This window comes from Enoplosus armatus, chromosome 23 (assembly GCF_043641665.1).
Source record: "Enoplosus armatus isolate fEnoArm2 chromosome 23, fEnoArm2.hap1, whole genome shotgun sequence".
In the NCBI taxonomy this organism is placed as follows: domain Eukaryota; kingdom Metazoa; phylum Chordata; class Actinopteri; order Centrarchiformes; family Enoplosidae; genus Enoplosus; species Enoplosus armatus.
Genome location: NC_092202.1, coordinates 2,796,686 through 2,811,456, shown reverse-complemented (window position 1 = coordinate 2,811,456; position 14,771 = coordinate 2,796,686). Strand labels below are relative to the sequence as shown.

General features: G+C 40.8%; 1 protein-coding gene across 1 annotated transcript in view; it reads left to right on the top strand.

The window, feature by feature from the left end:
- arhgap36 (Rho GTPase activating protein 36) overlaps window positions 1–9,582 on the top strand; it is a 52,630-nt gene extending 43,048 nt beyond the window's left edge. Inside the window, exons 5-12 of the mRNA XM_070929715.1 lie at window positions 1,833–2,052; window positions 2,213–2,268; window positions 3,115–3,265; window positions 3,370–3,518; window positions 4,448–4,621; window positions 5,176–5,264; window positions 5,370–5,596; window positions 6,088–9,582. Coding sequence (XP_070785816.1) covers window positions 1,833–2,052; window positions 2,213–2,268; window positions 3,115–3,265; window positions 3,370–3,518; window positions 4,448–4,621; window positions 5,176–5,264; window positions 5,370–5,596; window positions 6,088–6,419 — 1,398 coding nt within the window. The 3' untranslated portion in view covers window positions 6,420–9,582. The remainder of the gene's footprint in view (window positions 1–1,832; window positions 2,053–2,212; window positions 2,269–3,114; window positions 3,266–3,369; window positions 3,519–4,447; window positions 4,622–5,175; window positions 5,265–5,369; window positions 5,597–6,087) is intronic.
- Window positions 9,583–14,771: the final 5,189 nt, after the last annotated feature.

Sequence of the window (14,771 nt, the reverse complement as noted above, 5' to 3'; positions counted from 1 at the left end):
ACAAGTACTGTACTTGAGTACAATTTTGAGGTAATTGTACTTTACTTGTGTAATTCAATTTCATGATGATTTATAATTCTACTCCATCACATTTCACAGGCAAATGTTACACTTTTTACTCCACTACATTTATTTTAAAGCCTTTGGTAACTAGTTACTTTGCAGATTTTGATTATTGATACAAAATATGATTAATTATAAATTATTGTGTGTTATTATAGATTAAGTAGTGTATAAAGTAATTAAAATAAGCCCCGCCTTTACCAGCTGCAACATTAAAGTGATACATACGTTAATAATTATAAGTGCATTTTCCGCAATCTTGAACTGTTTTCAGACTAAACGAACAATAATGACGATAATCGTCGGCTGCAGCCCTTTAATACAATATCACATCATTATTTGTGTCCGTCTGTGTTCAGGCATCCACTCCGGCCGGACTGCGTGTGCAGTGTTTACCTCAGTGACCAACTCTTACGAGCTGCACTTGATAGCTGGTTCAGGTTCGATTACTGTCTTCTGTGGCTGCGATGATACTCATTACAGGCTTAACATAACAACTGTTTCCAGATCAGTGTGGAGAGGATTACAGGGTGTGAAGGCCTCAAGCAGAGAGGGTTTAGTCGCATGAAAACACACACACACACACACTCAGTCGGCTGGAGATCTTCAGCTTGACAGATGAGACTACAGTAAGTGTGCAGTGACAGATAGTAAAGGTTGAAATTAATGGCTGGAACAAGATGAATAGTGGAGAGGAAGAATCTGCTGTGAAGACGTTTTTAAATTATTATGGTTTTTTTCTCTCAGGTTAGAGCAGTGAGGCCGGCCAGACCTCCTCTACTGATGGAGCTCCTTACAGTCGCAGTTAGATTTACATCCGTCCATGCGTATTGTGTCACTGTTTGTTCGTGTGAAAAACATAAAAGTACATTGACTTCTTGTGCTCTAACGAAGGCTGCAGTTATTTCCATTATCGATTGGGCTATTAAACGTCAGAAAACAGTAAAAAATGACTGTATACTATTATTATGTAGTATGGAAATGGGGCTCAGCAGCTAAGTTGGAGGTTTTTGGTAGTTATGGGATAGAAAAAGGATTATTTTATCATATATGGGCCTTGTAAGAGGATTTTTATAAGTTTAGTAAAAGTTAATAAAAACTATGCATTATACTTAATCAGACTTCCATTCCTTCCAGGAAGCCAGGTTTCTTAAAATACTCTTAAAAAGAGACAAAAGGCCGTTTGGCTGCTGGACCGAAGTGCTGTTGGAAATTCCTCTGACACTTTCTCCAGAAACTATTTTCAGCTCATAGACGAGTGATTTGTATTTCTGTGGTATTTGTTCCAGCTTCTCAGATATTTATTGGGCTTCAGCGTCTAGGATGAGTCTTGACTCTTCTCCTGACGTCCATCTTTAAGTGTTCTTTCTTGTCTCTCTCTCTGAATCCTCCTCTCTTCTGTTCTTCTGTTATCTGCTCTAAACTTGATCTTCATATGGCAACACAGGTTGTTTACAGACATTAAAGCGTCTTTGAGCTCATCATTTTGTTGTGTTTTCACGGCCTGCAACTTTAATGTTTTGGATCGCTCCTCACAGCTCTCATCTGCATCGTTTACAGGTGTAAATATCTAACTTTCAGCCAGCATATTTGCCATATTGACTTCATAAGGTGATAAATATGTCAGTGTTGTGTTTTCGGCTTGTTCTGCTGCCCCCAAGTGGCCAAATCTTTGAGGTGAAATCACTCACCACCACATTGTAGTAATGTCTTTGTGTTGAGGTGAGAATTAAGAAACCCCCCCCCCCCCCCCCCTCCTCCCCCTGCAGGGCGGTCTGTCGGTGGACTCCATCTCTGACCTTGTAGACAGTCAGTCTCGCCTGCTGGAGGCGCTGCAGCTCTCTCACCCGGCCGAGCTGGAGCTGAAGAAGTCGCCGGGTGGCAGAGGCTCGTCGGATGGGAGGACCCAGACCAAGCTCAGCCTCAACCCCATCTACAGACAGGTCCCCCGGGTGCTGGAGAGGTGCTGCAACCACATTGAATCCCATGGTGAGACTCTTGTGCCATTTGGATTCCCCAAATGAAACAAACTCTGGGTTTAAGTGTTTTCATTTACATTTTCAGACTGAAGTATCCATGTAACTGTAGATAAATTAAACTTCCGCTTGATGCTGTTGAGACTATTTGGTGCTCCATTGTGTGTCCCCAGGTCTTCAGACTGTGGGAATTTTCCGAGTCGGAAGCTCCAAGAAGAGAGTGAGACAGGTGAGGATATTTTCCAAATGTTGTTTGTCTCAGGAACAGTGGTGGAAGGAGTGTTCAGATCCTTTACTTAAGTAGAAGTACTAATACCACACTGTGAAAGTACTCCACTACAAGTAAAAGTCATACCTTTAAAACCTTACTTTCGTAAAAGTAAGAAATAATGTGTCTTTAAAAAGCTCATGAAAACAGCTTTCAGCTTTGTGACGATGCATTTTCCAGAGAGGTTCTGAATCGTTTATTTAGCTGAAGAAGTAGAAGACGTGAAGGAAAACTTCATCCTTCGGTTTATCAGAAAAGTCCCAAATCACCAAATTTGGAGATACATGGTCAGGGAGGGTCTGAACAACAAGCTGTCAGACAAACGTAGTGGAGTAAAAAGTAGAATACAGATGGAGTGGAGCAGAGGAGAGCAAAAATGGAAATACTAAAGTAAAGTACAAGTATCTCAAAGTACTTGAGTAAATGTACTGTATTTATTTGGCCCTGAACATTTCTATTTGAATTCTTTCCCTTAAACTGCTGCATACTTTGCTCCTCATACTCAGACACCATAATCCACTGAAGTCTGAGCTCAGTATGGAATCAGTAATAAGCTCAGTGTGGATCTTCCCCTGATTCACTGCCTCGTGTTTCCTGCCGGAATATAAAGATAATCTTCAAGTGAAAAGCTGACGATGTGGGATATCCTGTTTTTGAGAAATCGTGTCCATCGTGGGGGAAAGTGACCCGTTTGTCCTCTCGGTGTGTGTGTGTGTGTGTGTGTGTGTGTGTGTGTGTGTGTGTGTGTGTGTGTGTGTGTGTGTGTGTGTGTGTGTGTGTGTGTGTGTGTGTGTTGGTGCTCCTCAGCTGCGGGAGGACTTCGACATGGGGGTGGACGTCCAGCTGGACGAGGAGCACAGCGTCCACGACGTGGCGGCGCTGCTCAAAGAGTTCCTCAGAGACATGCCTGATCCTCTGCTGCCCAGAGAGCTCTACCCCGCCTTCCTGCACGCCAACCGTAAGCACACACACACACACACACACACACACACACACACACAAGCTAAATTAAAGCTAATCAAGCTAATCAAACTACAACCCCCCCCCCTGTGCCTCCTGCAGTGCTGAGGGGAGCAGACCAGCTCCAGTACCTGCAGCACCTCCTCTACCTGCTCCCCCCCTGTAACTGTGACACCCTGCTGCGCCTCCTCAGCCTGCTGCACACCGTGCAGAGCTACGCCCAGGACAGCGTAGGAACAAACGACGAGGAGGTACGCCACCGACGCGCCCTGATGACGTCATCGTGATGTCATCAGGGTCGTCTTGAAATCCTGTGATACAAACTGTACTTCGACAGATGTGGGCATTTATCAGACTCTCTCTTAACAAAAAGACGCTGCTGTGTTGCATTATGGGAAGTGTAGTATCCAGCATCTTTACTCATGCTTGGAACTAAAAGTCAGGGTGTCTTGGATCTGTTTCTGTTTTGAATCTGTATTGAATCTGTTTCTCCCTTTTTTAAAGAACCATATCAATGGTTTTAAAAACTCATCCAACATTCGAGAGTCGTATTCTAAAAAGATATATGAATATTCATCTTCAACAGCAACGTTGTTGGGAAATTTAAAACTAAAAGATGAGCAATAAACAAACGCGTGTTTTGTTGCATTTTTTTGCACATCAAATGTTGATATTCAGCAGAATCGTTGTTCCCATGTGGACATGATCAAACTAAAGAATGGTCAACAATGTAAAGTTTACACAATGTGTTATTAATAGTTTAAAACATGGGAAATATTGCTAAGTACTTTAATACTTAATAACCTGCGAGTCCTTTTCAATAGTTTTTCCAGCAGAAAACTTACTTAAACATTATGTTTTGGTGGTTTTTAAGAAAACTTTTATCGCAATAAACAAAGTTTTTTTAAAGGTGCCAGTATGTCTACAAACTATGAGCAGTTCAAAGGCTGTTTTTCTCTCCTCAGACTGTTTTATTTGTATATTTTTAGACTCTTAAAGTGGAAAGATTATGTAGTATTTCACGAGAAAAATAAAGATTAGAAAAACTTAAAAAAATAAAATAAAATTTACAAAGAAATGTGTAGCACCTCCTGTTAAAGATGTGGCGGGCCCTGAGAGCCGTGATCCCCTTCTTTCTTCATCTCCTCCTCCTCCTCCTCCTCCTCCTCCCTCCGTCCAGATCTCCGGGAACAAGATGACGGCCGCGAACCTGGCGGTGATCTTTGGGCCCAACCTGCTGCAGAGGGAAGGAGGAGACGCGAGTCCTCACATCTACGCCATGGGGATTGAGGACAGCACGGCGATCATCAGCGTGACCCTGGTGCTCATACAGAACCACAGGAGGCTCTTCACGGTACGGCAGACCCCAAAACAGTCACATGATCCGCCTTCAAAACAACCCTCTAGTATCAGAGGTGTTACCGGTATTAAAGGGTTAGTTCACCCACTTATTGGTGTCTAGTCATGCAGATAGTTTTATGTCTGCACCACCTCAATACAATGGAGATGAATGAAATGTTATTTTTGATGCTCAAAGCATTAAAAAACAACTTCTCTCCAGAATCCAGTGTCCTGGTTAGTTAGCTAGTTAGCCCACAGATTGTGAATTTATCCATTGAGAGAGTCTTTTTACATCTTTTATTTCTGTATAAAACTTTTGATATTATTAGGATATTAACAGTTAATTTTAACCTCAAAATTAAAAAGTAAAAGACCTGAGATGGGTTATTGATTTTTAGCTTTATTTTATACAGAAAAGGCTTCTGGATGCGCAGAAACAATTCTCAATTCTCTCACGATGTGTCCTCCAGTCAAAACCTTTAAGTCCACTTTAGATTTTTAGGAAAATACAGAGGACGTGACCTCAGGCTCCTCAGGGGTCAACTAATACACTGGACCTCCCTCCAGGTTTCTGCAGAGCTGCAGCAGGAGGTCCTGATGAGCCTGATCCAGACAGACCCGGACATCATCGACTATCTGCTGCGTAGGAAACTCAGGTAACCATGACAACCAATCCAGTTCCGAGAGCATCAACTCTGCTGCTACTTCGGGGTTCAAACAAACAAACAAAGTGATCCGTGTGTGTCGTCATGCCTCCGTAGCGGCAGCCATCTGACGGTGGAGAGCGGCAGCGAGTCCGGGGGTCGTCGGGACACGGGGGTGTCTCTGGACTCTGTGGGAGCCTCCAGCGGGAGTTTGTCCCCTCTGGAGCCCCCCTCGCCGCTTTTCCCACCCGACGGCAGGGGCGGTGAGGGCAGCCTGACCAGCGAGGTCTTCCTCAACGTGCTCAAACTGAACCAGAACAGGAAGCGACAGGAAACCAGATACGGTACTCACCTGGTGGCGTTACGTCACGTGTTCAAGGCTTTTAAATCACGATGTTAAGATGGTCGAGGGCTCAGCGGAGGCGTCACTCCAGATACTTTATAGCTTTTATTTTATTTATATGTTTGTGTTTTTGGCCCACACACTACAACTTACATGTCTTAACGTTGTATTACAAGAGTGTGCTGCGAGGATAAATGTGGCCACAGCACCACCTAGTTGTGACAGATAAGAAGTTGGAGAGGTTGTCAAAGTTGCTGTTTTTAACAATTAAATTTGACCAACATGATTTAAACTGATCAAAACTTCTTTTTAAAAAGCTTTTTTACAACATCTAAATATGAGAATTTGTGGAACATTTCATCTTGAAATCAAAGTTTTAAATAGATTTTCTACTTTTTTCAAGACAAAAGAAGATAATTTGATAGTTCATCCAAAGTAAAATTTATGAAGAGGTTTGCTCAGGGGACCTTTTTCCTGTTTTTAATCCTCCAGGTGAGGTTCCTCCAGGTAAATCCATCCGCCACATGCGTCAGTTCCACTCCCATCACAACCTGCTCAGCCTGGCCCAGCCCTCCTTGTCCTCCACCTCCAGACTCCACGGTCAGGACCCCGACACCCAGGACCGCAGGGGCCCGCTGGGCTCCGCTCTGAGCTTCACTCTGGGCGGCAGCGGCGTGAGCGGCAGCTGCTCCAGTCTGAGCGGCTCCACAGAGAGCAGCATCTGGGTGAGACAGACGCCGCAGGAGGAGAGCAAACCGTCACCGGCCGCTAATTTCTGGGACTTCTTCACCGGGAAAGGGTCGAGCTCGGAAACCATGGTATGATGAAGGGCGAGAAGAGGAGGAATATGAAGGGAAAGAATGTGTGTGTGTGTTTGCTGTCAGAGGTCAGAAATCCCATGAAAATGTTACATCCAAAGTTAAGTGTATTTCTAGGATTATAAGCATGGAATCCTAAATTTCCTACATGAACTTCTGACTGTTGCAGGTTTTCTTAGTTGGAAGTTGGAATTTCCTACTTTTCTGGCACCTCTGGAAGGCAGCATGTGTATGAATGTGTGGTTGGGAAACAGAAAGCATGAAGAAAACCAATAACTGGACGGTGAAAAGGGTCATATAAAATGTTTTTTAAAAAGACATTTTGGATTTGTGTTGGAAAATGTTGAAGATGCAAACTTTTCTCTCAGACTGAGACACGGACATCAGTAAATGAAGGAAAAGAGACTAAATAAGAGATTATCTATGAGATTATCTGAAAGTGGATGTACATAATGTATTCATGATTTTACACACACAACCCACGTCTTTACTACCTAGAACTGCATAACTAACTCTAGCTGCATGGACTCTACCAACACTTCTTTATCTATACTGACACCATACCAAACTCCCTTCGGTTTTTGTTGTTTTCCTGTAACCTGCATTAAGCTACATTCACTGCAAAGTTAATACATCAACTGTCCAACATTCAGCTAGACTGACTGTTAGAATTCAAAACACCCAAAATCATCTTAGCAATGCAAAGATCAGAGCCAGAAATTAAACTCATTTGCAGCTCAAAAGCGTCTACATATCTAGCTTAAATCTGGGCTAAACTTTTTTTCTGTGTAGGTTACATATAATTATTGTTTAAACAACATTTAAATGGCTTTCAACAGATTGTTTGGACCTGCTTCACAGTGAAATATAGTAAGTGTAATGCTGTTTATACCAGAACTGTGGAACTCATGTCAGTTCTTTATACAGGTAATTCTTATTGTTCATAGTGTGTTGTCACATTTACATTCAGGTCACATTTACATCTTTAAATACAGATTATATTGAGAGACTTAGGTTATATTAAAGTTGACTCTCAGTATGAACAACAGTAGTACAAAACACTGTTTGGTTTTTTGGTGTCAAGCGTTTTGACCATAGACTGTATACAAAGATGGACGACATGACGGCTCCGAAACATCTCGATCGCCCCCTGTTGGCTGGCTGCAGTATAGGTCATAAGCCCCGCCCCCCTCCATGTTAGCGGCCAACCTAACAAAAAATCAAAGTACATGTCAAATGAATTTCAAAGATGGTTTCTGTCATTTTAGGTAGTTCTTATCACGCTGATGTTTGTTCAAGTGTTCGTTTATCTGATAAGTTTGGTTTTAATTCGTTAGCTGAGATTGACGGTGGTGTTCTCGCGATGGGGTCGGGCGGCCATCTTTATATACAGTCTGAGGTTTTGCTCAGACTGAAGATAGAAGTGATCCTGACTGCATCTCTGGTGGAAACTACGGTTGAATATAGTTAAAAAAATCCCAAATTAGCCTGGTTTTAACCTGGAGGTCTTCTGATCTGCAAGTCACCAAATGAATGCTCACTGTGAAGTACACGTGTGTGATTTTAGTGTCAACATCTCAGTAGGAAACAGTAGTTGTGTTCCAGTTCAGAGGGCTGGATCCTCTGAAAGGACGCGGCCCATGAAGGCTTTCTTTAGACCCTCGGAGGGGCAGGCTGGACCCGCTTGTCCTGCCAAAATTAGTCGAGTGGTGTGTTCAGGTGCTCTTGTCAACGCTGTCAAGTTCCACGATGCCTGATTGTACAGTGTGAGATGAGAATCACCAGGTTAATTCAACAATATGTTCCCCCTGCAGTGGCCATGTGATGTACCCACACTTACATTACATCAGCTGTGTGAGTCGGGCCAAAGAAAGCTGACATTTCTCTGAAATAGGACTGTTTTGAGTTGTGACTCCGCGATATGTAATCAATCATATGAACACACAGATGTTCACCAGCTGAACTGTGAGACACTGCAGGTGAAAACTGTCATATAGAAACACTACTTTTCTCCACCACATAGGAGTTCCTGTGAGAGTCAGGAGATTAAAACTGAAAATAAATGACAGCCATGTCTACTTGTGACCTCTAAGAAAAGGTTGCACATGCCCAAAAAGAGATTTTACCTTCTAACCTCAGTTTTGTTTTTCATTTCTCAGAGGTCAGGCGTTCATAACACGTGGGAGTCACCGTAATTACCAGTTTCCGGGTTGTAAAATAAATGTTCTGAAAGCTCCCATATATCAGCATTAAACTCTTCAGTATTTCACAAGAAGAAAGTAACAATTAGACAAAAGTCAGGGGAAAAAAAGGTAAATTTCTGCAGCAGAACTTGTTTATTCCTTAAAGAAAAAAGAGCTCAGAAAAATGGAAATTTGAACATCTACAATTACAAACTACAAACTGTAGATCATCTGATATGATTTAAAGCTCCAGAAAAGCTACTAAATGCGACCAAGGTCAAGAATGAACTTTCAATCTTAATGTTATTTCCTATCAAGCTAATCATCGTAGTCCCAGCGGTCTGAGGTCCATATCACTGTTGTTTCTAAAGCATTTAAAAGTCTGCATTTCAACGGGAAGCAGTACTTGAAATGCTGTTGAAACAGCGACTCTTTCACTTTTCAGCCAGATTTCGCCCTGGACGTGTTTTGACCTGAATTAGACCCGTCTGTAAGAAATGTGGAGGCGTTAATGTCTGTTGTAAAAGGTGTTCCAGCATGCGTCATGAAAGATTTGTAATGAAGGGCAGTTACCTTCCTTTAACCACAGGAGGGCGACATTCACCACACCAGCTTCTCCACCTCTTGTGATGTTATAGACGCATGTATTAGTGCCTGTACAGATGTTTGTTTCTGGCCTCTTTGTCGTAGAGATCCATGTTTGCATTGTTGTACAGAGATTTTCCTTCATTTTCTTAAACGTTGTATTTCTTCACCACAAACACAGAAGTTGTTCACAGTCTTTCACCTCAGCAGGTGAATTTATCGTCTTCTCTTTTCCTTGTAGAGAAAACCAGATATATTTTGGCTTTTTTTTGTTGTTGTTGTTTTCAGTGACACGTTTTTCTATATCGTTGAGAAATCCATCGAGGTGTGTTGAGACCTAAACCACAGAATGTACCACCTACCTACCTACCTACCTGCAGAGAATTAAATGTCAAACTGCCTCTGTGTCGCTGCTTATTGTTGAACCTGCTGGAGGATACATGTTCTGATTTTGGTCATATGTTTGGCTGCACATCAAGAAATAAGATGAGTCCGAAAACCAAAGAAAACCCTCCAGGGGAAGATGTTCTTCCTCAGCTTCCTCATTTGTCTTCCCTGTTTGACTCAGACAGAAAAGACAATAAAAATCAACTCCTTGTTCGACATTAAGTAAAATATAAGAATCCTACTTGTGGCTGCATCCTCTCCTCAGTCTGTGAAGAGACATGTTTTTCATTTTGTTCTCTTTTAAATATATTTTACATCACTCACCTTTCAGCAGGAAACTTGCATCGGTGTGAAGAATTCTTCATTGGTAAGTTAATGTTAATGTTCCCAACATGTTTTTTTAATTAATAAATAATATTCACCACTAACGGACACACATAAAAACACAGGAGACAGTTTAGATTATTCCATCTTCAAAACCAGTTTGTGTTTTATTTCAAACAGTTTGGACACCATCAGAACCAGCCGTCATTCCCAAACTTCACTGCATCTACATGTATTCAGAATGAACTTCAGACAGCAGTATGTGCAGCGGCAGCAGCCCCCACAAACACCCACAAAGCAACCCGGGAGGAGAAGGATTCGGAGCTCCGTCCTTCAGATCTGTTCGGACCGAGACGCCTCAGACTCCGTGTGCAGTTTCACGGCCAATTAAATGTCTGCCACGAAAACCCGAGTGTCTGAGGTTCGTGCCAAAACAAGAGCAGATCTTTCAGAAAAGACTCAACCACCTTTTATTCTTTTTAATCCACCGTCTGCTGTGCTTCAGCCTGACTCCAGGTCTTTCTGTTTTCTCCATAATTTTATGTAAACTGATGCAAAAACAAGTTTAAATCCAATGTCACAAATGTGCAAAATAAGAACAAATCACAGGAGTTTGAATGAGTTCTGAAAGCACGGAGCTGTTTGCATCTTTAGTTCAAGTATAACTAAAGAGCTGTTAGTGTCCGGGAGGCTGCCGTCACTTTGCAACAGACAATATATCGGAGTGTTAATGACACATTCAGTCACTTTTTCGCCCGTCACATACTGGGTTCAAAACATTTACATTCTTGGTGAGTCTGAAAAGGGAGGAGTGATGTGGACGACCAAAGCCCTGAGGGGACGTTTCAGAGGACAGGACAACTAAAACTGTTGAAGGAAAAATCCACCCGCAGATGTCAGTTTCTGTTATTTTGCAGCTAAATGTTGGTGCCTCTGCTCTTGATCAACGAGGACACACAGGAGCTTAATAAGAATCTGATATATATATATATATATATATATATCGTTAGTTATAACTAGTTCAGAAGACGACATCGTGTCCTATTTTCTGCACCTTGTGTTGTAGAAACTCGTCTCTCACTCTTTACAGATGACAACATGTTTTAGATCATAAAACAACTCAAGACATTAGATAAATAATCATAATGTTGACTACCTGCTTAATTTTAGCATGAGCAGAGCTGCATATCTGCATCACAATTTTACTTGTACTGTCATTAATTTAGGTTCTATTAAGGTTAATTTTATTCTTGTACATGGATAATTTCTGCTTAATTGTTAAATTTATTTATTTATTTTAGAAAGGGTTATTTCGTCTGACTGATACTTGATGTTTAAGGCTGATACCAACTTCAATATTTTAGTTTATATATAGTTTTTAAAAAATATCCAATAACGTTAGTGCTCTCTGGTGGACAAACTCTGTAACAGCATCAAACTCAAACGTATCTTACTTTGAATCTTACTTTTACTTTGTTGGTACTTTGACATAATATATGCAATACAAATACATCTGCGATAAGCTAATATCTGTGGTTATACTACCATTTATGGGTCGGGCTCTAGTAAGTTATCAAAATAAATGTGGCATCAGTCCTGAAAGTCTGATATTACAGATACATGTGGAAATATTTTAAATACACTTTAACCTGAACTATACTCACAGTCCCCTAGTCAACATTGTGATTATCAATTAAAATGTCACAGGAAAACTAAATCAACCCCAAATTATAAAACAGGCTGAGAGACAAAATCATTTCAGCTTTTTGCATTCATGTAGTTGAAAGTGGATTTTTCCTTCAACACAGTGATACACAGGACAGCAGTTTTTGGTCAGTTAACTTTCTGCACAGCAGTTTCTTGTACGGAGAACTTCTAGTTTTCTTCTTAATGAAATCAGACAGTTACTTGTGTATCGTAGTGTCACCCAGCCAGATTACATATGAGCTAATTTACTTTGGGCTGCTTGGTTTAGGCTGCCAGGGACGCCAGATGGGTGGAGCTTGTTACTTTTTAAGCACCAGGCGTTTTGATTCGTTACCAGAATATTTTGAGATATAACGTCCACTAACATTTTTAATCTAGGTCTGCTGATTATTTCAAGCAAGCAAATATTTATATTCCAATAATAACATCTGTATTTATGTACACATCAACATCTCTCGTCGCATACTCCCAGATTCAAATTAAAAAAAATCTTCAAATATCCAAAGCTGCCTACACAAGAATGGTAGACTAGTAAAATTAGTGAAATATATCAAAAAACAAGTGACACATCTAAGAAAAAGAAGATAACATAAACATTCATAATAATAATATTAATAGTATTTAAATAAAAAAAGAGCCTTGTTTCAACATGAGTTTCCAACTTTGTCGAGCCCAAAATTTCAACCAGTTTTTCTGATGATGTTTACAGTTTTGGGGACCAGTGATTTCCATAAAACTGCATTTTATTAAAAGACAGAATCATAACCAGCTCCAAACTGAATCTGTGGACTTTTACCCCCAAAATAATGCGATTTTGCGCTTGTTTTTTTTGTTCATTTATACTGAGAGTAAATGGACAGTTTCCTTTAAAAAGCTTAAAATACGAACACAAGCAGCTCTTACAGGAGTCCACAGTTTCTGCTGGATATAAACTGTGTTTCAACTCATCTGCGACAATAAACTGATGGAAACGAAGTGGATCAACCCAAAACAGATTCAACACCACGCAAAAACATGTTCCTTTCATGTTAGATTAGAGTTTAAGAGCAGCACAGACAGGAAAAGGAAATAGTGTCGACTTCGAGGCCTCAACCCAGTGAAGGAAGTGTTTGGGACGCGTCACCTGAAGTCGCTCCCTTTCCCGTTCAAGAACTTGTACAAACACTTTTGTGGTTGCAATAAACAGATTTTAACAGCCAAGTAAAAAAAAAAGTAGGACATATTATGAGTTTGGATATGACTGGGTTTGTTGGCAGTGTTTTAAAGATACTTAGCCCTGATCCAGGAACTGAACTGCTGCTGCTCATCATCATTTTACTGTCGGTTTTTTTGCATCTTTATCACAGACACCCTTGTATTTTATTAAGGCTTAAAACCCACTAAGTAATGTGAAAACACTGTCAGCGAACCGTGTGATATCCAACCTGAACTGACCCTGACCTCCATTACTTTCGCCTTGCGGGCATCAAAATAAAAGACTTCAAAGGAAATGAAGAATTTCAGTCTAAAGTAACGTTGTTAAAAGTGCTTCCCTCGTCTTAGCAGGAGAGGGAACAACTTCAGATTATTGAGACGCGCCCCAACTCCACATGGTGTTTTACAGGTCAAGTAGCAGCCCTGTTATTATTTTACTGTACATCTTAACATTCAGATAATACTTGACCCACTGCCCAGGCCGCTCAACTACTGTAGAATATAAACACCTCACAGGCTGCAGAGAGCATGTTTCCATTCACTTTCCATCTGCTGTTGCTCTGTTACAAAGACTGACGGGGTGACCTTGTTATAATCTGGGACGGCCCAGGCGGGTGGAGCTTGGCAGTGTAAAACATATCTAAAAAAAGTCTAAACTTAAAAAAAAACAACCTACATTTGGTTTGTTTGTGCGTTAAATGGAAACAACAGAGGTGACAAAGGAGGCTGTTGCCCATCAGCAGGCTCGAGTTAGAGAGAACGAGTACAGGCTTTAAAATCTGAAAGCATTAATTACAGTCTTTTACCTCAGGAGTGTGAGGATCACACCACCCATAAAAGAACATTTTAACGTTTTGAGGTGATTCTGATGATGATCATATAATGGAGGAAGCAGAAGTAAAGACGCGACTCTTCCTCGCAATCATTTAGAGCTTAGAGCTGGAACGAGTAGGCGATTGACTGACAGATAAAATGATTCTGCAACTACTTTGATAATCAGATAATCGTTAAAGTTACTAAACATTTAGTGGCTCTAGCTTCTCAAATGTGAGGATGCTTTTCTGTTTTCTATCGTTGTAAACTGAATATTGTTTTGTAGGACAAAGCAAGCTATTTGAAAACATCCCCTTCGGCTCTGAGAAGTTAAGTGTATTTTTTACTGTTTTCTGACATTTTATAGACTAAATAAGTCGAATAAAACTGCAATAATGAAAACAATTGTTAGTTGCAGCCCTATTGGAGACTTCTTTAAGAGTTGGTGTCTGCACAGCTAAGCTATTAATGCCAAATGTTGTTACCATTAAATGACTTCATAATCTACTGAAAAATGATCTTGTGAAAGACCTCGAGGAGCAGATTAAACCTGATACCGGAGGATTTGATTTCTTCATGGCTAATACAAAAGCATCTGTCATGCGTCACAGTTTTTACAGTTTTTGCAAGCTGACAATATATTTGTGTTACGGCTGCCACTAATGATTATTTTCACTGTTCGTTATTGATTCTTTGAATGAATACAGTTATTGTTTCCACTTCAAAATTTCCAAGAAAATGCCGAATTCTTAGAGCTGAGGGAGACAACTGAAAAACGCCAAAGGGTTTGAATTTAAAATGACTAGAAAAAGAGAAAAGCAGCCTCACATCGGCACTAAATTATTTAAAAAAAATCAAAATCGCTTTTTAAAACAGGACAAGTCAACATTAAATCAGAAGAATCACCACCCTGAACTCTTTCCTATTGTGCTAAATTCGATTTTTAAAAAGTCTTACTGCGTTAAATACACCACGTCGTTCACACTGTCCTCATCAGCAGACCGTTAGCATCACTCAGCATCTCTGAGAGCTCCAATTTAAGATTCTGGAGTGAAAAACATGTTATGTAAAAGGTCTGACTGCCTGCCAGAGCTGCAGCTGCAGGAGAAACACTTAAGCCAGCGTGGGACTGGTGGCTGATCGTATGAGGTGTGCTGAACCAGCT